Source organism: Coregonus clupeaformis, chromosome 24 (genome assembly GCF_020615455.1).
Source record: "Coregonus clupeaformis isolate EN_2021a chromosome 24, ASM2061545v1, whole genome shotgun sequence".
Classification (NCBI taxonomy): domain Eukaryota; kingdom Metazoa; phylum Chordata; class Actinopteri; order Salmoniformes; family Salmonidae; genus Coregonus; species Coregonus clupeaformis.
In genome coordinates, this window is record NC_059215.1 from 54666139 (window position 1) to 54693939 (window position 27801).

The 27801-nt window shown below is 45.1% G+C and overlaps 1 protein-coding gene across 1 annotated transcript in view; it reads left to right on the forward strand.

Annotated features, from left to right (window-relative positions):
• The first annotated feature begins 565 nt into the window (after positions 1-565).
• Positions 566-27801, forward strand: part of LOC121538310 (serine/threonine-protein kinase WNK1) — a 69849-nt gene continuing 42613 nt past the window's right edge. Inside the window, exons 1-2 of the mRNA XM_045206936.1 lie at positions 566-1871; positions 26805-26977. Coding sequence (XP_045062871.1) covers positions 1083-1871; positions 26805-26977 — 962 coding nt within the window. The 5' untranslated portion in view covers positions 566-1082. The remainder of the gene's footprint in view (positions 1872-26804; positions 26978-27801) is intronic.

Sequence of the window (27801 nt, forward strand, 5' to 3'; positions counted from 1 at the left end):
CTAGCTACGAAACAAATTGCAGAAATAGAAAACCCATTGCAGAAGATTCCCTGTTTTAGTCCCTTTTGTAGAAGGCAATCAACACTTGAGTTGGAATAGACACTGGGGAAATGGCTGGGAGTAACACCATAAATTGGTACTAGCTAGGCAGTGTTTCAAGTGTCCTATTAGGAATCAGTTACATTCAAAATGAGGAAACCATCCCCTAGAGGAGTGTATGAACATTTCCCCATTAATAAGAACTATTTGATTTGATATGATTTTACACACTGTGAGCGGGCATCCTTTGACAGAGAGGACTGACTGTGGAAAGGAATATAGTCCCAGGATTTAGCTAAGAACTTTGATTATACTCAGATCCTCCCTCTGTGCAGTCCCCACTGACCTCACCATCAAACCCAGAACATCAAACTAAAACAATCTCAAACATCAAACTGAAACTGGTGTTCTTCTTGGAAAGGAATTATTTGAATATGACTTGTACAGTGGAAAGTTATTAGTATCTCGCTATACTAGCCTGCTGAATACTAATGTATTTGTTTGTTTGTTTTCTTCACAGGATTTACCTGAGGAGATTCACCTTAAGACTTTGAAGGTGATGATTATCTAGAAGAGGAGGAAGAGGCCCCAGCTTCCCTCAGCTTCCCTCTCTTTCCCAGAGACTTGAAATACTCTCCTCTGCCTCAGTGTGTGTTTATAGTAAGGTTGGCTGAGGTGAGGCTTTACTGAGGTGTGTATTGAGTTTAGTCCCCTCGGTAAGGTGCACAGGAAAGGCTCTTCAGGAGATGAAGAGAAGGAAGGTAAGGACAGAACGCTAGGTCGGAGCGGAGAAAATAAGCACTGTGCTGCTTGTCCTCTTTATGTCTCTGTAAAGACTCTAAAGAAAGGTTAGAGAAGGAGGGAGGGAGTCTCTAGTGGTAGGGCCCAGCCCCGTAGTCACCAGCAACACTGGAAGAACAGCAGCCAGAGAACCTAGAAGGTGGGTAAGAAGAGGACCACAGAAAGAGAGGAGAGACGGGGACTGAAGGAGAACCAGAGGGTCGGAGGAGGAGAGGACGGGGAGCAGGAGGAGGCGCATCCCCATGGCGACGGACCCTGGAGAACCCACGGGGACAGAGGACTCCTCAGAGAAACCTGATGGAGCACGGGAGGAGGAGACGGAGCAGGAGCAGGAGAGCGGCAGGAGGGAAAGGACGCACAGCACCCCCTCTGACTTCCCCTCCTCCCAGACCCAAGAGAGGAGAGCCGCCGAGGGAAGGGAGACAGGAGAAGGACCAAGAGGAGGCGGAAGCAGAGGAGGGCGAGGAGAGATGGAGGACACAGACGTTAAGGAAGAGGAGATTCCTCCGTTTAGACCTATGTCTCTCTCCACACCCTCATCCACGGCTGCGACCGTGGTGGCTTCAGGGTCAGGAGGTCACGGACCAAGGCTGAGGAGAGAGAAGCGTTTCTTCAGGAAGAGTGTGGAGATCTGCGAGGAGGAGGACGAGGTGGCGGCAGACCCCGCAGCGGTCTCCCACTCCGCCCCCCACCTGGACTCAGTCTTCACCCTCAGCGGGGCCCAGGCCCCTACCGCCACCGCCGCCTCAGTTTCCGCAGCCCTGGGACATGACACGGCTCACAACGACCCATCCAGCCCCAGCACCACCCAGGACGCCGGGGCCAAGGACACCCCCTCCTCCACCCCTGCCCAGACGGGGAAGGAGAGGGACAGGGAGCAGGAGGAGGAGGCAGAGATGAAGGCCGTGGCCACCTCGCCGGGGGGGAGGTTTCTGAAGTTTGACATTGAGCTGGGGAGGGGAGCCTTTAAGACCGTTTACAAAGGCCTGGACACTGAGACCTGGGTGGAGGTGGCCTGGTGCGAACTACAGGTAAGAACAATACTCGTACTCTCTAGTTCTCTAGAGTCTAGACACTTTTCAGACTATTGTGCCGACCCCAAACAAACTGTACTGCCTTGGATATGTTCTTTTCAGCACGGCTCCAGCAAGTATGGTGGATGCGTAACCAGGCCAGCTCCGTACAGCTTGGTTTGGCTCGGCTCAGTTTTATGCAGGCCACGGTTTGATTTCTGGTTTATGACAACAGTGTCTGTTTAAGTATGTGTGAGTGGTCTCTAGAGGTAATGACATGGAAGGTGTAGGGAGGTAATACCGATCAATGGCAACAATATATTGTGTTGATTTTACTGGTCTGTTGGGAAAATCTATAGCTATTAGTTTTGTATTGAATTACACACACCATAATGTATGACTTAAAGTCAGTTGAAATCTTCCCAGGACCTCCACACAAACACAAACACACATTCTCAGGAGCTTCTCTCCTCCCTGAGATCGTCTCAGCCTGTTGTCTGCTTGCTAATCAGACTGAGACTCAGACTCACTGCAGCACATTGGAGACGGAGAGGGGGGGTGGAAGAAGATGTACTTTTGCTGCACTCAGGAACACATGAATAATGCATGATGATAGGGTAGTAGGTACATTCCCTGTGAAAAAGAAAATGCACTAGATTTGAAACGTTACAGGTTGAATGTGCAGACTGCAGCGAGACAGTCACCCTCACATGCCTGAACTTTCTATGAAATCCATAGATGACGCGTGATTCATTCATTGTCCATCAATAACAATGTTGCCTGATATTCATTACACTTAGAAAAAAAGGTGCTATCTAAAACCTAAACGTGTTTTTCAGCTGTACCCATAGGAGAACCCTTTTAAGAACCCTTGAAGAACCCTTTTTGGTTCCAGATAGAACTGTTTTGGTTCCAGGTAGAACCCTTTTCGGTTCCATGTAGAACCCTTTCCACAGATGGTTCCAAAAGGGTTCTACCTGGAACCAAAAAGTGTTCTCCTATGGGGACAGCCGAAGAACCCTTTTGGAACATTTTCTTCTAAGATTGTAGTATTTATTCCTACTGCATTACAATTATATATTGTACTGTATTATATTCTATGCTATTCTATATTACTACTATTCATTATCACAGCATATGTCATATATATATATATATATATATATATATATAGTGGGGGAAAAAAGTATTTAGTCAGCCACCAATTGTGCAAGTTCTCCCACTTAAAAGATGAGAGAGGCCTGTAATTTTCATCATAGGTACACGTCAACTATGACAGACAAATTGAGAAAAAAAAATCCAGAAAATCACATTGTAGGATTTTTTATGAATTTATTGGCAAATTATGGTGGAAAATAAGTATTTGGTCACGTACAAACAAGCAAGATTTCTGGCTCTCACAGACCTGTAACTTCTTCTTTAAGAGGCTCCTCTGTCCTCCACTCGTTACCTGTATTAATGGCACCTGTTTGAACTTGTTATCAGTATAAAAGACACCTGTCCACAACCTCAAACAGTCACACTCCAAACTCCACTATGGCCAAGACCAAAGAGCTGTCAAAGGACACCAGAAACAAAATTGTAGACCTGCACCAGGCTGGGAAGACTGAATCTGCAATAGGTAAGCAGCTTGGTTTGAATAAATCAACTGTGGGAGCAATTATTTGGAAATGGAAGACATGCAAGACCACTGATAATCTCCCTCGATCTGGGGCTCCACGCAAGATCTCACCCCGTGAGGTCAAAATGATCACAAGAATGGTGAGAAAAAATCCCAGAACCACACGGGGGGACCTAGTGAATGACCTGCAGAGAGCTGGGACCAAAGTAACAAAGCCTACCATCAGTAACACACTACGCCACCATGGACTCAAATCCTGCAGTGGCAGACATGTCCCCCTGCTTAAGCCAGTACATGTCCAGGCCCGTCTGAAGTTTGCTAGAGTGCTTTGGATGATCCAGAAGAGGATTGGGAGAATGTCATATGGTCAGATGAAACCAAAATAGAACTTTTTGGTAAAAACTCAACTCGTCGTGTTTGGAGGACAAAGAATGCTGAGTTGCATCCAAAGAACACCATACCTACTGTGAAGCATGGGGGTGGAAACATCATGCTTTGGGGCTGTTTTTCTGCAAAGGGACCAGGACGACTGATCCGTGTAAAGGAAAGAATGAAGGGGGCCATGTATCGTGAGATTTTGAGTGAAAACCTCCTTCCATCAGCAAGGGCATTGAAGATGAAACGTGGCTGGGTCTTTCAGCATGACAATGATCCCAAACACACCGCCCGGGCAACGAAGGAGTGGCTTCGTAAGAAGCATTTCAAGGTCCTGGAGTGGCCTAGCCAGTCTCCAGATGTCAACCCCATAGAAAATCTTTGGAGGGAGTTGAAAGTCCGTGTTGCCCAGCGACAGCCCCAAAACATCACTGCTCTAGAGAAGATCTGCATGGAGGAATGGGCCAAAATACCAGAAACAGTGTGTGAAAACCTTGTCAAGACTTACAGAAAACGTTTGACCTGTGTCATTGCCAACAAAGGGTATATAACAAAGTATTGAGAAACTTTTGTTATTGACCAAATACTTATTTTCCACCATAATGTGCAAATAAATTCATTAAAAATCCTACAATGTGATTTTCTGGATTTTTTTTCTCATTTTGTCTGTCATAGTTGACGTGTACCTATGATGAAAATTACAGGCCTCTCTCATCTTTTTAAGTGGGAGAACTTGCACAATTGGTGGCTGACTAAATACTTTTTTTCCCCACTGTATATATATATATATATATGACATATGCTGTGACATGTTCCCCTAAGGCACTGATGTTTAGCCTAGCTATTGGAAAAGTATTGTGTTGCAGAGGCCAATGCTTTTGTGTATGTTGCTGAGCTGTGACAACCAACACAAAAGGATCAATGAAGCTTAACCCTATAGATGAAGGATAAGATTAACATAGAACAATAAACAATTGGACAAGAAGGGTAGAGTGAAGAAAAGGGGGTGTGTCCAGGTAGTGAAAGAGGAACTATAGCCATAATTAGAACAAACCTCACCAAGAGGTTGAGATTAAGATGAATGAACAGAACAAGAGAATGAAAGGGATGTGTGTAGTAAAAGAGTCAGGCGCAGGAGGGTAAATTTACATTTTAGTCATTTAGCAGACGCTCTTATCCAGAGCGACTTACAGTTAGTGAGTGCATACATTTTTCATACTGGCCCCCCGTGGGAATCGAACCCACAACCCTGGCGTTGCAAGCGCCATGCTCTACCAACTGAGCTACACGGGAATACAGAGTTTATTCTGTCGTACACAGTTGCGCTGGATAGCGACAACAAAATACAGGCACAGGGGAACAATCTACCCCGGCAATACAAGGTACGAGGAGCTCACCCGAGCTACACTCAACTCACATAAAACAATCACCCACAAGGACAAGGGGGCAGAGGGAACACTTATACACAGATTAATGAGGGGATATGAACCAGGTGTGTGTAATTGACAAGACAAGACAAATGGAATGATGATATATGGAGCGGCAGTGGCTAGTAAGCTGGTGACGACGAACGCCGAAGCCTGTCCGAACAAGGAGGGGAGGCAGCCTTGGCGGAAGTCGTGACAGTACCCCCCCCTTGACGCGCAGCTCCAGCAGCGTGCCGACCCTGGCCTCGGGGACGGCCAGGAGGACGTGGAGCAGGGCAAGCCGGATGGCGACGGTGGAAGTCGTGACAAAGAGGAACCAGTAGTCGCTTTAGAGAATGTCCCTCCCCATTGGTGGACTCTCTTAACTGTCATTTATTGACCCTGAAGACGTGAAAGCGTGACAAGCTAAATGTGGGATTGTACCCTTACGGAGCAACTCGTGATTTACTGACACTGTAGAGCAACAGGGAACAACAGCCAATGACGTCATACGGTGTGGGCTCAACTGGCAGGAGACACTTGAAAAAATAAGGAAAATAAACGTACTGTTTGCGGTCACAAAAGAGAAGCTGTGTGATTCGCCAGCTGATTTGTCTGATGTCTTTGTGTGGAAATGCTAGTAGGCTAGTCTACACTGGTCAGTCATGTGTTGGCTTCGGAGCTAATGCTACACAGCTGATGTGTCCAATCTCTCTCTCTCTCAAATGGCACCCTATTGCCTGTGTAGTGCACTACTTTTGACCAGGGCCCATAGGGATCTGGTCAAAAGTAGTGAACTATGTAGGGAACAGGGTGTCATTTGGGACACAGGGTGTAGGTGGGGTCAATTCCATTTCAATTTTCTTAATTGAAAAGTAATGAGGCACATTTGTTGGGAATTGGAATTTCAGTTTACTTCCTGAATTGGAAGAATTGAAATGGAATTGTGTTACAGCACTGCTTATAAGGCTAACCACCTCCATTGTTCCCCTCCAGCCTTTAGCAAGATTCCCCTGTATAATAACAGCACTGCTTTTTCAAATCTTTTTTATGTTATATTCAGACAGTATTGAAGTAGAGGAGGAGATAAATGAGGAGGGGAGACTCTGTAGGAAGGACTGATGTCCCATCTCCTGGGGCGACATACAGATGTATTATGTGTGCTAGGAGCTGGGTGTGTTACCATTAGACCACTAGACCACATGGCTCTGCACCACTGTTTGTAGGACTAACCACCTCCGTATCCCTCCGCCTTTCAGCTCTGTCCCTACTGCTCTTACCGTAAATCACATCAGGTGTTACCACTAGACTGCTTGTAGGACTAAAATTACCAGCCCTGCTCTTACCGTAAATCACATCAGGTGTTACCACTAGACTGCTTGTAGGACTATAACCACCAGCCCTGCTCTTACCGTAAATCACATCAGGTGTTACCACTAGACTGCTTGTAGGACTATAACTACCAGCCCTGCTCTTACCGTAAATCACATCAGGTGTTACCACTAGACTGCTTGTAGGACTATAACCACCAGCCCTGCTCTTACCGTAAATCACATCAGGTGTTACCACTAGACTGCTTGTAGGACTATAACCACCAGCCCTGCTCTTACCGTAAATCACATCAGGTGTTACCACTAGACTGCTTGTAGGACTATAACCACCAGCCCTGCTCTTACCGTAAATCACATCAGGTGTTACCACTAGACTGCTTGTAGGACTATAACCACCAGCCCTGCTCTTACCGTAAATCACATCAGGTGTTACCACTAGACTGCTTGTAGGACTATAACCACCAGCCCTGCTCTTACCGTAAATCACATCAGGTGTTACCACTAGACTGCTTGTAGGACTATAACCACCAGCCCTGCTCTTACCGTAAATCACATCAGGTGTTACCACTAGACTGCTTGTAGGACTATAACCACCAGCCCTGCTCTTACCGTAAATCAGTCCCACCAGCCGACCGATCGCTCTGGTTTAGATCACTTAACACTCCAACTGGTCACACCATCAAAGGCAGCCAGCAGCAGCCAGCCCATACCTAAGCACTTAGGAAAGCCAGACATCCTCGACCAGAGACTTACTAAGGCAGTAAAAGTAGTCTGTTTCCATAAAGGCAGTATTACTATGATTGTATGTATTCTGCTTTGCCCCTTATCTCAAGTAATGAAAGCAGTGTTCTTGATCTTGGATTTGAAAACATACTCTAGGCCCATTCCACCTTATGAAAACTGTTTACAATAAGAGAGAGGGAGGGAGAGAGGGGGAGGGATGGAGGGAGGGAGAGGGATGGAGGGAGGGAGAGAGAGTTAGAGACTGATGAGCCAAATAGAGGATTAACATGGCATGACTCCCAGAGAGTGGCAGTGTGGCTAATGCACACACACACACACACACACACACACACACACACACACACACACACAGATGGTTGGATTTGTGTGTGTGCGTGCCATATTCTCTCCCCCTCACACCTCTCTCTCTAGCCCACCCTCCCCCCTCCCTAACTCCCTCCCCCTCTCTCTCTCTCCCTCCCTCCCCTCCCGATCTCCCCCCCCCCCCTCCCTCCCTCCCTCCCTCCCTCCATCCCGCTCCCTCTCTTTGTCTGTGAGAGTGAGCATACAGAGTGATCCAGGGAGTTAATTACAGTGGGTGCCTGTCAGGCGGGAACAAAAACCCTGCACAGACAGCACAACTAACTGGTCTGGGGCGGTCTGGGCTGGGGCAGGAACCCCACAAACCCACCCCACTGGCTGGCTCACCCCAACCCTCTCTTCTCCTGTCAGCCCACTGAGCCCACACCGGCCTGACCCAATCCAGCCCAAATTCACCCAATCCACCCCAATCCACCCAATCTAGCCAATCCACCCAATCCACCCCAAATCCACCCAATCCACCCAAATCCACCCCAAATCCACCCAATCCACCCAAATCCACCCCAAATCCACCCAGTCCACCCCAAATCCACCCAAATCCACCCAATCCACCCAAATCCACCCCAAATCCACCCAGTCCACCCCAAATCCACCCAAATCCACCCAATCTACCCAAATCCACTCAATCCACCCTGTGTGGGAATGTATCAGTGTCCGAGAGTGTGTGTCTGTGTGTGTCAGTGTGTGTTTGGAATGAGCCATGCAGCCAGGGGAGGGACAGCTGGATGGAGCTAGTCTAGCCTAGAGAGTAACCTGTCCAGGAACGACTGGTTCCGACCAGTGTTCTTCTTCCCTGGTTTTATGACGGTCTGCAAACAAACGTTTCTAGGTGCATGCCTCCACCTACTGTACGGGTAGTGAACGAGAAAAAAAAAAATATTTGCGGGAAAGAGGGGGAAAAAACAACATCATATACAATACATAAATCAAATACATCCAAAACCGCATCCCACTCCTTCAGTCATTGTTCAAATGACATCCCTACACAGGCTCAGGGGCCTGTGAGGATGGAACATTCGTTGACAGGATTCCTTGTAGTGCCTCTGCTGTAAAATCCCTGAGTCCCCAAAATAATTCTGCCGCACTCACAACGATGCCTATTTTCTCAGATTTCCTCTTTATTTGTGTTGTGCAGTTTATAACCAATGCAATAAACGATACAAAGTCCACCTTTTTAACATGCAACATGTCAGGATCCTGTTGGCCAGGAACATTTACTGGTGTCTCTAATCAAACTACTATGGTTTGTTCAACGTTACTTTCACTCTTCTCACTTTCTCCGCCTAGGAGGCACACTGGACAGCCCTTATCCTTGCCACCTCTGTCTCCTTCACCATAAAAGGGCACTTCAGGAATTTGGTTGCATATTCGCCACCACAATTGCAGCATTTCGCCTCAGCTGGCATATGATATTCCTCCCGTCTACATACACTTGACACATGACCAAATAGTTTACATTCATCATACTGCATGTGTTTTAGGCACGAAGGCTATCTCACATAACCTAAATATACGTGTGCAGGGAGAGACTCTTCTTCAATGAACAAAAGCATGGATGCAATGGGCTTCCTCACTCCTTCCACCATACGGGTCAGTCGGCATGCACCAACCACTGGTTCTATTTCTTCAGTTACATCCTTTGCACTCGCTTCTAGCGCCACTCCAGAGACAACCCCCTTGATAGGCACCCTGCTTCGCAGCTCCCCACACGACACATTCCAATCCGATATCTTTGCAAACCTCTTTCTGCTCCTCTGACACACAAACAAGCCCACTTCTTATTATACACACTGACGCAACCTCATCCAACGCATCTAAGATTTTCATCGAGACGTCAAACAGATCTCCCAGGTAACTCCATCGGTCCAAAACCTTCACTCCAACTAAGAAAATAATCAGAACGATGGTTGGATTGACTAGATTCCACAACAACTTTACTTCTCTTGTTCCCTTTTGTATTCTCCACTGGAATCCATTTCTCCTCACTATCATATCCACTCGACACGCCATCAGTTTCAAACAAAACATCTGCTTCCGCCATCTTCCATTCCGACCAGACAGCGGATGGAACGGCTTTTAGGTTCGCTTTACTGAAGAAAAGGGTTGCTTAGGGCCACTTTACCGCAGTAAAAGGTTGCTATGAGACAATCGTTAGGGATGTGGGAGGGATGTAAAGTGTCTTCTTAGAAACCGCAGCCAGCCAGGGAAGCCTGGCCCCCCGACGATTCACCTTAGGATTTATGTCATGTCCACACACAGACAGAGGTGCTAATGCTCTCTCTCTCTCTCTCTCTCGAACACAGACACATCCAGTACACACACACAGACGCTCATACACACACCCACACATAGAGCGCACGCATGCATACACACACATGCATACACACACACCATCCAAGGCTTAGGCTCCAGTTGGGGGAAACATGGTATCTCTGTGACAGACTCTCTAATCGAGATTGGGTTCTGGGTGCTGTAGATTAGGGACAACAAGGTTAGTTAAAGGTGGAATTATCATGTGTTCACTAAGCTCGGACCCTGCGGGAGAGGAGACACTCTATTGGATTAAAAACAAAGATCAAAGGTCAAACAACCACAAGATCTCATAGCACAGAAAAGTGTCATTCTGGCGTGGAAGAAAGGCAGATTTACTTCACATAATTTGTTCGTTTAAAAGGGCCCTTGTAGTCCAGTCGGGGGAAACAAGGTCCGAAAACCCTGTTATTTCCAGTACAGGTGGTATTATCATGTTTGTTCAGTCAGGCAGACCCTCTAAAGGGGAGAGGAGACACTATTGGATTATACTGGAGCAGTATACAGTATTCCGCTGTAGGAGTCAAAGGTCATCGTCATGATAATCCCATAGGACTACCATTTAGGTGTTGACTGGTTCAGAGACAACCGGTAGTTCACACTAAAGAGACATACAGTCAATACCTCATTTTGGGGGAATTTTGTTGGTTCATTTTGTTAGCCTTTAACCTTTATTGCTGAATAGTTTATTATGCATTATTTACATGTGTTTTAGGGAAGGGGGGATTGGGTGGGAAGTGTTAAAATTTTGCAGTATTTAGCAATAATACATACGAGTCTGGTAGCAGCAGTTGTGATGTGTGTGTGTGTGTGTGTGCATGAGTGAGTCCATGTGTGTTAAAGGGATACTTTGGGATTTTGGCAATGAAGCCCTTTATCTACTTCCTTAGAGTCAGATGAACTCGTGGGAAGTAGATAAAGCTCCTCATTGCCAAAATCCCAAAGTATCCATTTAAGGTGCGGAAAGTCAATGCAGGTGGTCAGTCCAGTTCAAGTGTTCAGCGGTCTGATGGCTTGTAGATAGAAAGTGTCTCTGAGCCTGTTGGTATCAGACCTCATGCTCCGATACTGTCTGCCAGACGGTAAGGGAGTGAACAGCTCGTGGCTGGGGTGTGTGTGGTCCTTGATGATGCTGCGGGACTATCTCAGGCACCGTTTCGAGTAGATGTCCTGGATGGGGGCGAGCACGGTCCCAGTGATGTACTGGGCCGTCTTCACCACCTGCTCCAGGCCATGATGCAACCGGTCTGGACGCTCTCGATGGTGCAGCGGTTGTATTTGGAGAGGACATGGGGTGGCATGTCGAATTTCTTCAACCGGCTTAGGAAGTAGAGGTGCTGTTGCGCCCTCTTGACAACAGTGGTGGTGTTGTTGGTCCATGTCAAGTCCTCAGTGATGTGGACGCAGGGAAACTTAAAACTGCTGACTCTCTCTACTTCCAGTCCTGTTGATGTGGATCGGGGCATATACCGTCCTCTGCTTCCTGAAGTCAACAATCAACTCCTTTGTTTTGCTGATGTTGAGGGAGAGGTTGCTGTCCTGGCACCACAATGCCAGTTCACTTGCCTCCTCCCTATAGGCTGACTCGTCATTGATGGTTGTCAGGCCTATAACCGTAGTCAGCGTGTCGTCAGTGAACTTGATTACATTTACATTTACGTCATTTAGCAGACGCTCTTATCCAGAGCGACTTACAAATTGGTGCATTCACCTTATGATAGGCAGTGGGACAACCACAGTTCCCGCTCAGCCCAGTAAAAACTGTTCACTGCTTTGGCACCCCAATGGTGGAACAAGCTCCCTCACGACGCCAGGACAGCGGAGTCACTGACCACCTTCCGAGACACTTGAAACCCCTACCTCTTTAAGGAATACCTGAATAGTATAAAGTAATCCTTCTACCCCCACACCCACAAAATTATAAATAATTTTAAATAATTTAAAAAAACAATATATATATATAAAACAATTACATTTTGAATGTTTAGGGTATATTTAAAATTTTCATTTGTTTTATATACATTTTTTAATTATTATTATTTTTTATTATTTTGTATTTATTTTAATTTTTGTGGGTGTGGGGTGGGGGGGGGGGGGGTAGAAGGATTACTTTTATACTATCCCAGGTATTCCTTAAAGAGGTAGGGTTTCAAGTGTCTCCGGAAGGTGGTCAGTGACTCCGCTGTCCTGGCGTCGTGAGGGAGCTTGTTCCACCATTGGGGTGCCAGAGCAGTGAACAGTTTTGACTGGGCTGAGCGGGAACTGTGCTTCCGCAGAGGTAGGGGGACCAGCAGGCCAGAGGTGGAAGAACGCAATGCCCTCGTTTGGGTGTAGGGACTGATCAGAGCCTGAAGGTAAGGAGGTGCCGTTCCCCTCACAGCTCCGTAGGCAAGCACCATGTTCTTGTAGCAGATGCGAGCTTCAACTGGAAGCCAGTGGAGTGTGCGTAGGAGCGGGGTGACGTGAGAGAACTTGGGAAGGTTGAACACCAGACAGGCTGCATCATTCTGGATGAGTTGTAGGGGTTTAATGGCACAGGCAGGGAGCCCAGCCAACAGCGAGTTGCAGTAATCCAGACGGGAGATGACAAGTGCCTGGATTTGGACTTGTGCTGCTTCCTGTGTAAGGTAGGGTCGTACTCTGCGAATGTTGTAGAGCATGAACCTACAGGATTAGGTCACCGCCTTGATGTTAGCAGAGAACGACAGGGTGTTGTCCAGGGTCACACCAAGGTTCTTTGCACTCTGGGAGGAGGACACAACAGAGTTGTCAACCGTGATGGCGAGATCATGGAGCGGGCAGTCCTTCCCTGGGAGGAAGAGCAGCTCCGTCTTGCCGAGGTTCAGCTTGAGGTGGTGATCCGACATCCAGACTGATATGTCTGCCAGACATGCAGAGATGCGATTCGCCACCTGGTTATCAGAAGGGGGAAAGGAGAAGATTAATTGTGTGTTGTCTGCGTAGCAATGATAGGAGAGACCATGTGAGGATATGACAGAGCCAAGTGACTTGGTGTATAGAGAGAATAGGAGAGGGCCTAGAACTGAGCCCTGGGGGACACCAGTGGTGAGAGCACGTGGTACGGAGACAGATTCTCGCCACGCCACCTGGTAGGAGCGACCTGTCAGGTAGGACGCAATCCAAGAGTGAGCCGCGCCGGAGATGCCCAACTCGGAGAGGGTGGAGAGGAGGATCTGATGGTTCACTGTATCAAAGGCAGCAGATAGGTCTAGAAGGATGAAAGCAGAGGAGAGAGAGTTAGCTTTAGCAGTGTGGAGAGCCTCCATGACACAGAGAAGAGCAGTCTCAGTTAAATGACCAGTCTTGAAACCTGACTGGTTTGGATCAAGAAGGTCATTCTGAGAGAGATAGCAGGAGAGTTGGCTATAGACGGCACGCTCAAGTTTTGGAGAGAAAAGAAAGAAGGGATACTGGTCTGTAGTTGTTGACATCGGTGGGATCGAGTTGATGGAGTTAGTGTCGTGCAAAGCCACGCAGTCGTGAGTGAACAGGGAGTACAGCAGAGGGCTGAGGACACACCCCTGGGGGGCCGCTGTGTTAAGAGTCAGTGTGGAGGAGGTGTTGCCAACCCTCACAGCCTGTGGTCTGCCCGTCAGGAAGTCCAGGATCCAGTTGCAGATGACCCTGAGCTTGGTGTTGACAATAGTGTTGAATGCTGAACTGTAGCGAATGAACAGCATTCTCACATACATTGTATATACAAAAGTATGTGGACTCCCCTTTAAATTAGCGGATTCGGCTATTTCAGCCACACCCTTGCTGACAGGTGTATAAAATCGAGCACCGGTCTCGAGTCCTGTCTCGAGACCCCATATTGAGTGTCTCGGTCTTGTCTCGGTGTGGGACAGGGGGACTCCTAATTTCTTCCCGAGACCAGCCGAGACCAGCGGAGTAAAAAACGTCTAATTATGAGCTTCCATTCAGTCAGCACATAAAAGCGCTTCGCCAGGCCAAATGTATACAATCCTTTCTTGAAACATGAATATCTTACCGCCTATTGAAACCTGGGATTCCTACTTTACTCGTAACATTACTGTCCTTTACTTTCATTGAAAAATATCCTCAAACTTTGCCCAAATTGTTTTGACTCGCTGGTAGGGAAGAGTGGGGGAAATTGTTGGAAAGTTGCACACTCACTATTAGCAGTGGCGACCCATCATTCAGGGCAGGTGTCTCAGACGATGAGAAACAAGATTCTCTGGTCTGATGAAACCAAGATTTTACTCTTTGGCCTGAATGCCAAGCATCAGTCAGGATCGAGGGAAAGATGAATGGAGCAAAGTACAGAGAGATCCTTGATGAAAACCTGCTCCAGAGGGCTCAGGACCTCAGACTGGGGCGAAGGTTCACCTTGCAACAGGACAACGACCCTAAGCACACAGCCAAGACAACGCAGGAGTGGCTTTGGGACAAGTCTCTGAATGTCCTTGAGTGGCCCAACCAGAGCCCGGACTTGAATCCGAACGAACGTCTCTGAAGAGACCTGAAAATAGCTGTGCAGCGTCGCTCCACATCCAAACTGACAGAGATTGAGAGAATCTTCAGAGAAGAATGGGAGAAACTCCCCAAATACAGGTGTGCCAAGCTTGTAGCGTCCTACCCAAGAAGACTCGAGGCTGTAATCGCTGCCAAAGGTGCTTCAACAAAGTACTGTGTAAAGGGTCTGAATAGTTATGTAAATGTAATATATCCAGTTTTTTTTTGCATTTGCAAAATAAAAACTGTTTTTGCTTTGTCATTATGGGGTATTCTGTGTAGATTGATGAGGAATAAAAACAATTTAATCAATTTTAGAATAAGGCTGTAACGTAACAAAATGTGGAAAAAGTGAAGGGGTCTGAATACTTTCCGAATGCACTGTATATATATTTTATTTATTTAAATTGTTATTATTATTATTATTTTTGCCTGTTTTTCTGTTATTTTGGAATTAATACGTGTCACGTATCAGATTGCAAACAATGTAAAAAAAAATTTTTTTGAGTTAATAAAGCCTTATACAAACATGGTCTATTTTTTGCTTTCTTGAGTATGGCAGCTCCAAAATGCAGGTGTTTCAGCCTAGCTCAGTGCTTTCTGTGGTGGTGGGGCAGCCAGCGGAAAATACGGAGTGGAGGGGTTGGTAATGTTCTCTAGTTGTGCCGTGATTGGCTCAGTGTTCTGTCACTCATGGGGACAGTACGTCACTGCAAATTCTACGGGGATAGCTCGAAAATTCATGCCCCTTGGGTGCTGCCATAGATTTACATTAGAAGTGCCCATCCAAGATGGCTCAAGGTCATTGGCCACAGATACAATTACATCATGTCACGTTATATCTACCATAACTTTGACTGGACTGATCATGTCAACATCATACTTTCAAAATCTTAGCTACCAAGCTAGACAAGCAGTCATCATCATGAATCAAGTCGAGAATCTACTGGCAAATCCTTTTCAATCCTTGTCATATGAAGATAAATTATAGATCAAACGTATCGGTGCTCATCGGCCATTGGACATTAACATCACACAAAAAGTTGGAAATCGCAAATTCTAAAATGAGTGGTTTGGAAAGAATCAGTGTCTAACTGCCATCTTTGCAAAGCAATCACTAGCCTGCTATTCAGTGGAGAGGGTGTGTGGTCAGAGTCTGGGTTTAAGGGTCTCTTTTCCAAGCTTAAAAGGATAAACATTCACTCGCAACACACCATGGGCCAGAAAAGGTTGAATACATTGGCCATGCTGTCAATCCAGCATGACTTCTGCGGAGTTCAAAACAACTGAAAACTCGGAGCTGGGAAATCTCAGACTTCAGTGAGTTCAAGACAACTGGGAACTCTGAAAAAAACGAGCTCCGACTGGGAAAATATATTTTGACCGGTCATCCAACTCGGAATTCCAAGTCGGGAAATGGGTCCTCTTTCTAGAGCTCCGACCTGAAGATCACTGACGTCATGTTTCAACCTTGTTTTTTTCCGAGTTCCCAATAGTGTCTTGAAAGCACCATAAATCCAGAAAATGCCAGACTTTGATGACAAAGTTTAATGACAACATTTGCCCACAAGAAGGACCGCCGCGCCACCTTCCTGTTCAAGTGAGCACAGCACAACAAGGTGAGTCCAAAAATGTATTGTATGCTGCTGCATAAATGATGTAATATGCCAGGGAGATATGTATACTGTAGCTAAGAAGGTGATACTAAGTGTATGTTGTGTAGTAAGCTGTTAGTAGCCTATGCGCCTCACCCTAATAATTTGGTCCCTTTCCCCCTCATAACTTAGCCTACTGTTCTGACTTGGTGGTGCACATGTAGCCTATAGCCTGTTTTAGATAAATGTTATCTAACATTTTAAGAGCTTTCATTGTCTGCTTATATGCCCCCTTTATTTATCCTACGGTTCTGACTTGATGTACACGGAGACTACTGTAAGAACGGCTCATGTTCTGAATTCTGTCGCTGTATATTTCAAAAGTGCTGAATAAATAGTTATATTGACTACGTCCGTCCTAGCTCGCTCATTAATGTCTTAATCAAAATAACGGATTGCCTCTTATCCGCTCGTTGTTCCTTTATGCCATAGTTTGTACATCTCAATTGTCAGTAGAAACCACAATTGTTTAAGCAAGTCAGCCATATCAGCTATGTTTTTTTTAAAGGCAGTAAATGAGGCTGAATGAACTGTTTCGCTGCCAGACAAGGCTCTGCTGATAGCCAGGTGTAGCAGTGGTAAGGATTCACTCCATGGTGCTGAAAAGAAAGCTCTGCTGTTGGGACAGCTTTATGTAGGCCCTAACAGTTTGTGGGCACCGTTTGTCACCGTTATAGTGCAATTAATGTATTGTTTAGTGTTGTGTTGTGTAGTGGCTTTGCTGGCATGCATCTAAAAGTGTAGTGGAGGCTATATGCAGGTATATGCCCTATACCCACTTTTTTTCAGTGGGCATTGCCTATACTAACTTCTTAATCAGTTTTGTTGCGTTTCAAAGTAGTGTAGTGGAGGTATACGACTTATTAATTATGTAGTACAATAGAGAAATCATTCACAAAGTAGCCTAGACAATCGCAAAGCACGTGAAATATATTCACATGCACGCAGCACACATAGCCTTGTTTCAGCGGAATATCATCTGCAGGCAGCAGGAGCAAACAGCGCTCAACTGGTTGTCGCATGGAGCAGCTCACAGAATAATGATATCGGTAGCCGGTAAGTAGGAAAGACGTTTCAACTTATGATATCTACCAGTAAATGCTAACTAAGGCAACAATGGGTATGCAAACCAGGTATTGAAAAAGGTTGGTCCTTAGTCTTGTTAAGGAGGCTATTTGCGATGTGCAATCCAGTCATCATGCGCTGTTTGCATGAATATTTCTAAAGGCTTTCCCAAAAAACCTTTCCAAGTAGATTTTGACTGCAATGTAGGCCGACCTGACAGAATTATATAATGCTGATTTGTATCAATGGGGAGGGCATTTGTTTTACTCAATTGAATTAAAGGGCAACTACACCCTCCAGATATATATTTTTTTCGATTTTTCCCATACCTAAAAAATGGTCGCCTGATGTGGTTTAAGCATTGTTGTGGACTTTGAACATCACATTTGTTGTGTTTTTTATTTATTTTAAAAAGTTTGATTTTGAGAGAGAAAATCTGAAATAGGATTTTTCACACAGGGCGCCTTTCCTTCACACAGGACCCACTTCTCCCGGCACCACTACACCACTGCATAGGGCCGATGGAAAGACAGCAGTCCATTCACTCTACATAATAAGCCAGTAGGTCCCAATCATAAGAATACAAAAACACAACCATTAGGCTAAGCATTTCCCAACTATTACCATTACTTCCCATTGCAAAAAACATTTCACATTTAGCACACAAAGTAACCGATGATCTAAAGTTTAAATGCAACAATGTTTCACACACTTAAGTTATTTTCAAAGTGATGGCTAACAATGGCATGCGAGCTGCAATAAAAAAACACAGTTCCACTCACCAGATGATTCTTGAAAAGGGAGAAGCTAACAAATTAGCAACAACATCCTCTTCGATAACACCTGCTGCAGCTGCTGCAAAATAGCCTACAGCAAAAGCTAGCTAGCTAGACTGTGGGAAAACTACTGCTCGCTATTGCACCGTGACCTGTTGAACTCGACCTGTCGGCCATTACAAGTCAATGTGATTGGTTGATTCCACTGTCACTCCAAAAGTTTGCCCTAATACAGTTGAATGGCAGATGCCTTCTATCAAGCTTCTGATGGCCTAGCCAATGACTGATTTAGCTAGTTAGATTTATCTTCCCAGAGACCACCAAAGAAAAATCCTGATTGGATTTTATTTTTTTCTCTTTTCTCTTTTCCTTTCTAACAAAAACTGAAGAGATCAAATCAGAACATAATTGAAAAGAATAGTATACCGTATTTTCCGCACTATAAGGCGCACCGGATTATAAGGCGCACCTTCAATGAATGGCCTATTTTAGAACTGTTTTCATATATAGGGCGCACCGGATTATAAGGCGCATAGAATAGAAGATACTGCAGTCAAACGTTTGACTGGGGTTGCGTTATGCATCCACTAGATGGAGCTGTGCTAAAGGGAATGTCAACAAAACAGTCAGATAAAGTCAAACTTTATTAAGCGTTCTGAAAACAATTTTGGGGTCTTTATACACACACAAGTGGTGTGGGACTGTGAGTAAGCACAGTACTGGTGTTTACCGACTACGGTAGCCGTAATGCTGCAAGCGGTGCGGCTTTGTAGTTTACCAGTCGTACTGAAACATTTCATTATTATTAAATTGTTTTTATTGTTTTTTCATACTGAAACATTTTGACAGAGCGCCTTGAGCGCCGTGTACAACCAGTATGGATCAACCAATTAACCAATTGATCCATATATAAGGCGCTCCGGATTATAAGGCGCACTGTCGTTTTTTGAGAAAATTAAAGGCTTTTAAGTGCGCCTTATAGTGCGGAAAATACGGTAAATTATTATTTGTATTATTTTATAAATCCTTTCTCTAAAAGTGTAGAAGGCCCTCATTGTTCCCCACTGTGTTTGGGTTAGTAAACATTTGCAGAGTGGCTCTATTTGCCCTCAGCATGCTTTTTTTCACCATTCTGAATGTCTAAAGAATCCATATGTTCTTCTGAAATATGAACACAGAAATACTGGACATTTTGAACTCTTATGGTGATGATTTGAATTGGAATCACATTTTTCTGGTCTCGGTCTTGACTCGTTCTCGGACCTCTCGTGCCCCTCCCGGTCTTGACTCGGTCACGTCCCCCCTCCGATCTTGGTCTTGACTCGGACTCGATTCGCTCCGGTCTTAAATTGGTCTCGCTTTAGGTGGTCTCGAACACAACACTTGTGCCTGGAATGCTGGCATTGATGTGGGCCATGACCAGCCTCTCAAAGCACTTCATGATGTCTGGGTGAGTGCGATGGGACTATAGTCATTTGGGCATATCACCTTGGTTTACTTGGGCACTGGGACGATGGTGGTCTCATTGAAGCAAGTGGGGACTACAGCCTTGGACACGGAGAGGTTGAAGATGTCTGAGAAGACGCCCGCCAGCTGGTCAGCACACACGGTGAGGATGTAGCCAGGGATCCCATCTGGGCCACCCGGTCGCCTCACATTCTCAACCACTAAAACGCTTATAGCCTAGGCTGTTCTCTCAATACGACAGCCACACTTCAGTTAGCTAACAGTATGTACTCACACCCCTAGCTACTCCTCTGTACACACACACACACACACAGAGAGAATGACCAGTTACCTGGAGCTGGTTTCCTAGAGGCCATACCTCCCCCTTTCACGTTAGGTGAATAATCTCCTCTATCTCCCGCATAGACGCACCTGAGATGTTAGTTTATAGAAGATAAACCTATCAATAGGAGGTGTATCTAAAACTGTCGTCTATTTAGTGATGGTAATGTGGATTAGAAATGGAGAGGCCCCTCACAGTCTAAACGAAGTAGGGTTGTTTCTCCACTGACTAGGCACAGCTGTCTGTCATGTTGGCTGACTGTCTTGCCGGCTGTCTGTTATGTTGGCTGAATGTCTTACCGGCTGTTTGTCGGGCTGACTGACTGTTTTACAGGCCTTGCTGACCCGGAACCTGGCTGGCTGACCTTCTGCTTAACAGGTGTCTGGTCCAAAACAGTCTCATGGTGTGGTTGGGGTCAACCTGGTTCATATCTGAGTCTATTTACAAGCCTGTGGCTTGTGACTGTGGCCTGTGAGTTACGGGCCAGGAACTGGAACTGAAGCCGCCACATAGAATGTCTTAGTCTGTTTAAAGACAGAATTACAGGCCTGTCACTGTGACTGGGCTGGAGACGCAGTGTTGCGCATGTAACCAAATCCATTACCCATACATATTACATTACCAAAACACATTATCAAGCATAATGTTAGTCTACAGTACTTACAACCTGATTTACAAGCCTGCCACCAGACAACACATTGCCAAACAGCACATTACCCATTCACATTACATTACCAAAACACATGATCAAACACCTTACTAAACACACTACCAAATGCTTTTTTATTAGGTGCAACTGTGAACAATAGCCATGTCAGACATTAAATACAACTAATTGGCCAATCTTATTGTTCACTGCAGCTCAGGGATAAAATACACATTACCAAACAGATTACCACACTAAGCATACAGGCCATTATTAGTAGACTTTAAGGCCTACGTGTTCAGTAATGTGTTTTTCTCTGAGAGCTACATTGTTATTATCAGCATTAGGGGGCTGTTTGGTTTAGGAGCCCAAAATAGCCCTTGTTACAACAACCAACTAAGTGGTGCAACTATATTCAGTTCACGTCCTAAATGGCAACCTATTCTTTTATAGGTCCTGGTCAAAAGTAGTGCACTTTAAAGGGAATAGGGTGCCATTTGGGATGCATTCACAATCGTCAAATGGATTGGAGTCATTGAGCAACATCAACACATAAGGACTTTGTATGGCCATGCCCACAGACAGTAGATAATGGTTTATTTATGTTATGTGGGAGGTGTAGGAGTTGTGTAGATTATTGCATGATTGCGTTTTCAAATGGCACCCTATTCCCTATATAGTGGACTACTTTTGATCAGAACCCTATGGGCCCAGATCAAAAGTAGTGCACTATATAAGGAATAGGGTACATTTGCGACGCACAACATATGTATCACACCACTTAACTTAGTAACTAGGATATTCACTCAGAGGGAATGCAGAGAGACACCCGCTAGGTTGTACACAATAGGCCTTTTTCATAGCTGTACGGGCCCCCCTCTCTTGCGCTCCCTCTCTTCCTCTGTTTCTCTCTCTTTGTTACTCTGTTGCTCCCTCGCCCCCATTTGTCTTGTGGTCAGCTTGATCTTACAACTGTCTTCTTTGTTTTCTCAACCATGTGTTTGTCCTTCATGTACGTTATCACGTCGTGTACTGCCAGTTTGTTTGCTTTGCTGGAGAAAAGTGTCAATATTTTCATAGCTTAGTAGTTTTTGTAAACCACATATAGTATCCATTTCGTGTGCATCGAATAGCTGGCCAGCGTACTGTGAGATTTGATTCTGGGTTCTGAGAATACATATTTATCAATGAGATTCCCTCTCCATTGTCAGCAGTAATAGTATTAAATGCTGGTATGTTAAGCAGTCTTTAGAATGAATGGAGGATTATGTCTTATTCATGCAGCCCCAGAGCATCTATTCTACCGCCTTTCATATTGTAGAGAGCAGATGTTTGTGTGTGTGCGCGCGCGTGTTGGGGCTGCCGTGATAATTATGATAATTGACCCCAGTGACCTTTGCTGACCCCAGATTGTCTGACCTGACTCTGGTAAACACAATAGATGCACTAGGGGAGAGCCCAGAATGAATATCTCTACGGGGAGTGCTGCTGGTTCAGTGGAGAGAGAATGTGAAGGTAGACAGACGGCCAGACAGACACAGATGACAAGCAGTGACACAGGGTGGTGCTCTGATTATACACAGTGACACTATGACAGATGCAGTCAGACGGTTACCAACGGAAACGACACACACACACAATCACAAACACATTGTAAGGGAGTTAGATGCAGAGATAATGTAGAGAGACCTAGACAGACCTAAGGACACATCCACTAACACCCAGAGTCCCAGACATAGAAAGACACTCACACATAGAGCCTGTCAGACAGCGATGCAGTACAGAGTCTAGGAGAGGAGCGGAGAGGCAGTCCCAAGTTGAGGATATTATTTTTAGCCTTGACAATGAAGCAGCAGTCTTATTGCTGATGCTGAGAGAGAGAGGGAGAGTTAACGAGGTAAACTTCATTACAATTAGATTACAGTGCATTCGGAAAGTATTCAGACCTTGACTTTTTCCACATTTTGTTACATTACAGCCTTAATCTAAAATGGATTAAATTGTTTTGTTTTTTCTCATCAATCTACACAAAATACCCCATAATGACAAACCAAAAACAGGTTTTTAGAAATGTTTGCAAATGTATTAAAAATAAAAAACTGAAATATCATATTTACATAAGTATTCAGACCCTTTACTCTGTACTTTGTTGAAGCACCTTTGGCAGTGATTATAGCCTCAAATCTTATTGGGTATGACGCTACAAGTTTGGCACACCTGTATTTGGGGAGTTTCTCCCATTCTTCTCTGCAAATCCTCTCAAGCTCTGTCATGTAGGATGGGGAGCGACACTGCACAGCTATTTTCAGGTCTCTCCAGAGATGTTCGATTGGGTTCAAGTCCGGGCTCTGGCTGGGCCACTCAAGGATATTCAGAGACTTGTACCGAAGCCACTCCTGCGTTGTCTTGGCTGTGTGCTTAGGGTCGTTGTCCTGTTGGAAGATTAACCTTCGCCCCAGTCTGAGGTCCTGAGCCCTCTGGAGCATGTTTTCATCAAGGATCTCTCTGTACTTTGCTCCGTTCATCTTTCCCTCAATCCTGACTTGTCTCCCAGTCCCTGCTGCTGAAAAACATCCCCACAGCATGATGCTGCCACCACCATTCTTCACCGTAGGGATGGTGCCAGGTTTCCTCCAGATGTGACACTTGGCATTCAGGCCAAAGAGTTTAATCTTGTTTCATCAGACCAGAGAATCTTGTTTCTCATGGTCTGAGAGTCCTTTAGGTGTCTTTTGGCAAACTCCAAGCGGGCTGTCATGTGCCTTTTACTGAGGAGTGGCTTCAGTCTGGCCACTCTACCATAAAGGCCTGATTGGTGGAGTGCTGCAGAGATGGTTGTCCTTCTGGAAGGTTCTCCCATCTCCACAGAGGAACTCTGAAGCTCTGTCAGAGTGACCATCGGGTTCTTGGTCACCTCCCTGACCAAGGCCCTTCTCCCCCGATTGCTCAGTTTGGCCAGCGGGTGAGCTCTAGGAAGAGTCTTGGTGGTTCCAAACTTCTTCCGTTTAAGAATGCTGGAGGCCACTGTGTTCTTGGGGACCTTCAATGCTGCAGAATTTTTTTGGTACCCTTCCCCAGATCTGTGCATGGACACAATCTTGTCTCGGAGCTCTACAGACAATTCCTTCGACTTCATGGCTTGGTTTTTGCTCTGACATGCTCTGTCATCTGTGGGACCTTATATAGACAGATGTGTGCCTTTCCAAATCATGTCCAATCAATTGAATTTACCATAGGTGGACTCCAATCAAGTTTTAGAAACATCTGAAGGATGATCAATGGAAACAGGATGCACCTGCGCTCAATTTCGAGTCTCATAGCAAAGGGTCTGAATTCTTATGTAAATAAGGTATTTCTGTTTTTTTATTTTTTTAACCAAAATGTCTAAAAACCTGTTTTCACTTTGTCATTATTGGGTATTGTGTATATATTGATGAGGGGAGAAAATGCACTGTATTAACAATGAAATGGTGGTCCTCTGTAGCTCAGTTGGTAGAGCATGGTGCTTACAACGGCAGGATAACAGGTTCGATTCCTTGGACCACCCATATGTACAAATGTATGCACGCATGACTGTAAGTCGGTTTGGCTAAAAACATCAGAATGTCTTTGTTTGTTTTCATGAACCTGACAGGTGCTAGCTAGAGGATGGTAGTTGTTATCATGAACCTGAGAGGTGCTAGCTAGGGGATGGTAGTTGTTATCATGAACTTGACAGTTGCTAGCTAGGGAATGGTAGTTGTTATCATGAACCTGACAGGTGCTAGCTATGGGATGGTAGTTGTTATCATGAACCTGAGAGGTGCTAGCTAGGGGATGGTAGTTGTTATCATGAACCTGACAGGTGCTAGCTAGGGGATGGTAGTTGTTATCATGAACCTGACAGGTGCTAGCTAGGGGATGGTAGTTGTTATCATGAACCTGACAGGTGCTAGCTAGAGGATAGTAGTTGTTATCATGAACTTGACAGGTGCTAGCTAGGGGATGGTAGTTGTTATCATGAACTTGACAGGTGCTAGCTAGGGGATGGTAGTTGTTATCGTAAACTTGACAGGTGCTAGCTAAGGGATAGTAGTTGTTATCATGAACTTGACAGGTGCTAGCTAAGGGATAGTAGTTGTTATCATGAACTTGACTAGCTAAGGGATTTTTTTTGTAGTTTCTTTCTTTGTTTTGCAATATGGCCATCATGCCTTGTCACCGCTTGTTGCAATTGTCACGTCTGCGGTTTCACCGCCTCAGGTCATGACCTTTGGTTGTTGTCCTATTCAAACTAAAGGGTGACATTGAATGATGCCTAAGAGACCACAAGTGACAAGGTCAACTGAGGTCAATGACCACAAAAAAAACACAATGCTTTATTTGTTCTTTTAACGATGACAATTGTTAGGACAGCTGCCATTTGTGAAATGGCTAATGGGCCCATATGCTTCAACATTAAGTTATTGATATCATACATAAAAGTGTCCTGTCATCCTATCATACATGAATGTAAAATCATTCAGCAGTTCCTAATAGTATAAAAACATGTGGAATGGTTTTGACTTAGAGAAGTGTTTGAGTCTTTGATTTCTCTTGGGTTGCTCTCAAATTCATGAAATGAATATGTATTGCATAGCATATTTAATGTGCTGTATGTTTTCTAACTGCATACCTGCATCACCATTTCTCATCAAGTAGCTGAATATATCCAAAGTGCTTATTTACCAATAGCCAACAGAGGACCCAGTCAGTAGTCTGCTGTGTGTGTGCTGTGTATGTGTGTGTGTGTGTGTGTGTGTGTGTGCTGTGTATGTGTGTGTGTGTGTGTGTGTGTGTGTGCTGTGTATGTGTGTGTGTGTGTGTGTGTGTGTGTGTGTGTGTGTGTGTGTGTGTGCTGTGTATGTATGTGTGTGTGTGTGTGTGTGTGTGTGTGTGTGTGCTGTGTATGTGTATGTGTGTGTGTGTGTGTGTGTGTGTGTGTGTGTGTGTGTGTTTCCACCGTGAGTGTGGCTGTCTGCGTGCGTGTGTGCACGCATGCATGTGTGTGTATGTATACTTCTGTATGTATGTGTGCATCTGTGTGTGTGTGTGTGTGTGTCCCAATGATTTACTGCCAGTGAATGAATTTCTGCAGCATCCGCCATACTCGGCCCAATAGCAGCGTGGCAGATGCAGCTGAATGAGTTGTATGGGCTGAGGTGGGGTGTTGGCTCTCCACTGATGCAGATGAAACTACATTCCGCTACCGCCATCTAGTGGACGTAGGTGTGTAATTAAAATAAACATGGTTGCTTGGTAGTGTAAAGAGGGCTGACTGATTGGTATAGTGCTCCAGTACTGACTCTGTTGTTGACAGTACTGTTTCCTGATTGGTATAGTGCTCCAGTACTGACTCTGTTGTTGACAGTATTGTTTCCTGATTGGTATAGTGCTCCAGTACTGACTCTGTTGTTGACAGTATTGTTTCCTGATTGGTATAGTGCTCCAGTACTGACTCTGTTGTTGACAGTATTGTTTCCTGATTGGTATAGTGCTCCAGTACTGACTCTGTTGTTGACAGTATTGTTTCCTGATTGGTATAGTGCTCCAGTACTGACTCTGTTGTTGACAGTACTGTTTCCTGATTGGTATAGTGCTCCAGTACTGACTCTGTTGTTGACAGTATTGTTTCCTGATTGGTATAGTGCTCCAGTACTGACTCTGTTGTTGACAGTATTGTTTCCTGATTGGTATAGTGCTCCAGTACTGACTCTGTTGTTGACAGTATTGTTTCCTGATTGGTATAGTGCTCCAGTACTGACTCTGTTGTTGACAGTACTGTTTCCTGATTGGTATAGTGCTCCAGTACTGACTCTGTTGTTGACAGTATTGTTTCCTGATTGGTATAGTGCTCCAGTACTGACTCTGTTGTTGACAGTATTGTTTCCTGATTGGTATAGTGCTCCAGTACTGACTCTGTTGTTGACAGTATTGTTTCCTGATTGGTATAGTGCTCCAGTACTGACTCTGTTGTTGACAGTACTGTTTCCTAAAAGCATGCTCCCCATAATCTCAGGTTTAGAATATGCATCGTCTCCTGAAAGCATGCTTCTTGTCATAGGTTTAAGGTTCAGTGCATGGTGATGGAGGAATGTCTAAAAGTGTGAACCTATGCCACTTGAAAACAGACCTAAGCACTTTAAATCCATCGTTTTTTTGTACAACATTAGAAGTGTAGCACTGAATGTTGTCTAGGCTGTGGGTATGTTCTTACTGATGAAGACCTTTGGGGTCGAAACATAGGCCTGCTGGAGCATTCAACAGTGTGCAGGTATCAATCTTTCTAACTTGATCTCACAACCGAGCGCTCTCACTGATGTCTAACCTGTGTGTGTGTATTCCTGTATGTCTACAGGACCGTAAGCTGACCAAGGCGGAGCAGCAGCGTTTTAAGGAGGAGGCAGAGATGCTGAAGGGGCTCCAGCATCCTAACATCGTCCGTTTCTATGACTCCTGGGAGTCAGTGCTGCGAGGGAAGAAGTGCATCGTCCTGGTCACCGAACTCATGACCTCGGGGACACTCAAAACGTGGGTCGAAGACAAACACACACAGACAGACCGACACACACACACACACCCCTGCTCAGCGCCAAATAGGGTTACACCAAAGAGATGACAGCTCACTCTAGCTTCTTGTAAATTGTTACCAGTGAGTTGGCTAATCAGGGTGCATTCATGCGGATGTTGATATTCACCCTGTAGAAATAGGGTCTCACTTTAAACAAAGTATATCTCATAAAGTTTAATGAAGCCTCCATAAGCCCTATATAGAAGCATCACAAATCACTTATAACCAAGTGTGACCGACCGCCTCGATTCGGTCTTATGTAGCAAAATTTGAAATTGTGTTTTTTTCACATTGGATAAAAGTAGAGACTCAGAGCTCCAAAATGGTATATCATACACTGCAGTTGAGGAACAATGGGAAAGTAATTCTGCTTTGAAAGTTGATAAACTTGTAACCCCACTTTTGAGAAAATGGCCCTTGAATGTTTTGGTACACCTACTGGAGAGCTCTTCTTTGTCTACACCTATTCAGCATCGCTCACACCCTCTTAAACCTTAGCCCCACCCATCTCTTTAAGGATTCACATGTGAGGCCATGTGCTAAACAGAGTGAGTAAGGTAGTGTAGTAAAGAACCAAAGATATCAAGACTAAAAGTGGTGAAAGTAGTAGCCTACAATAAGGAAAAACTCCAGGTAAAAATACAATTTATCTAGTCTTTGGCCTATATCCTAATCTGACTTTGGTGCAGGTCATGTTGTTCTTCACATTACCGTCTCTGGTAAACACACACTATATCAAATAAAATCAAAGTTGATTTGTAACATGGACAGAATACAGAAGGTG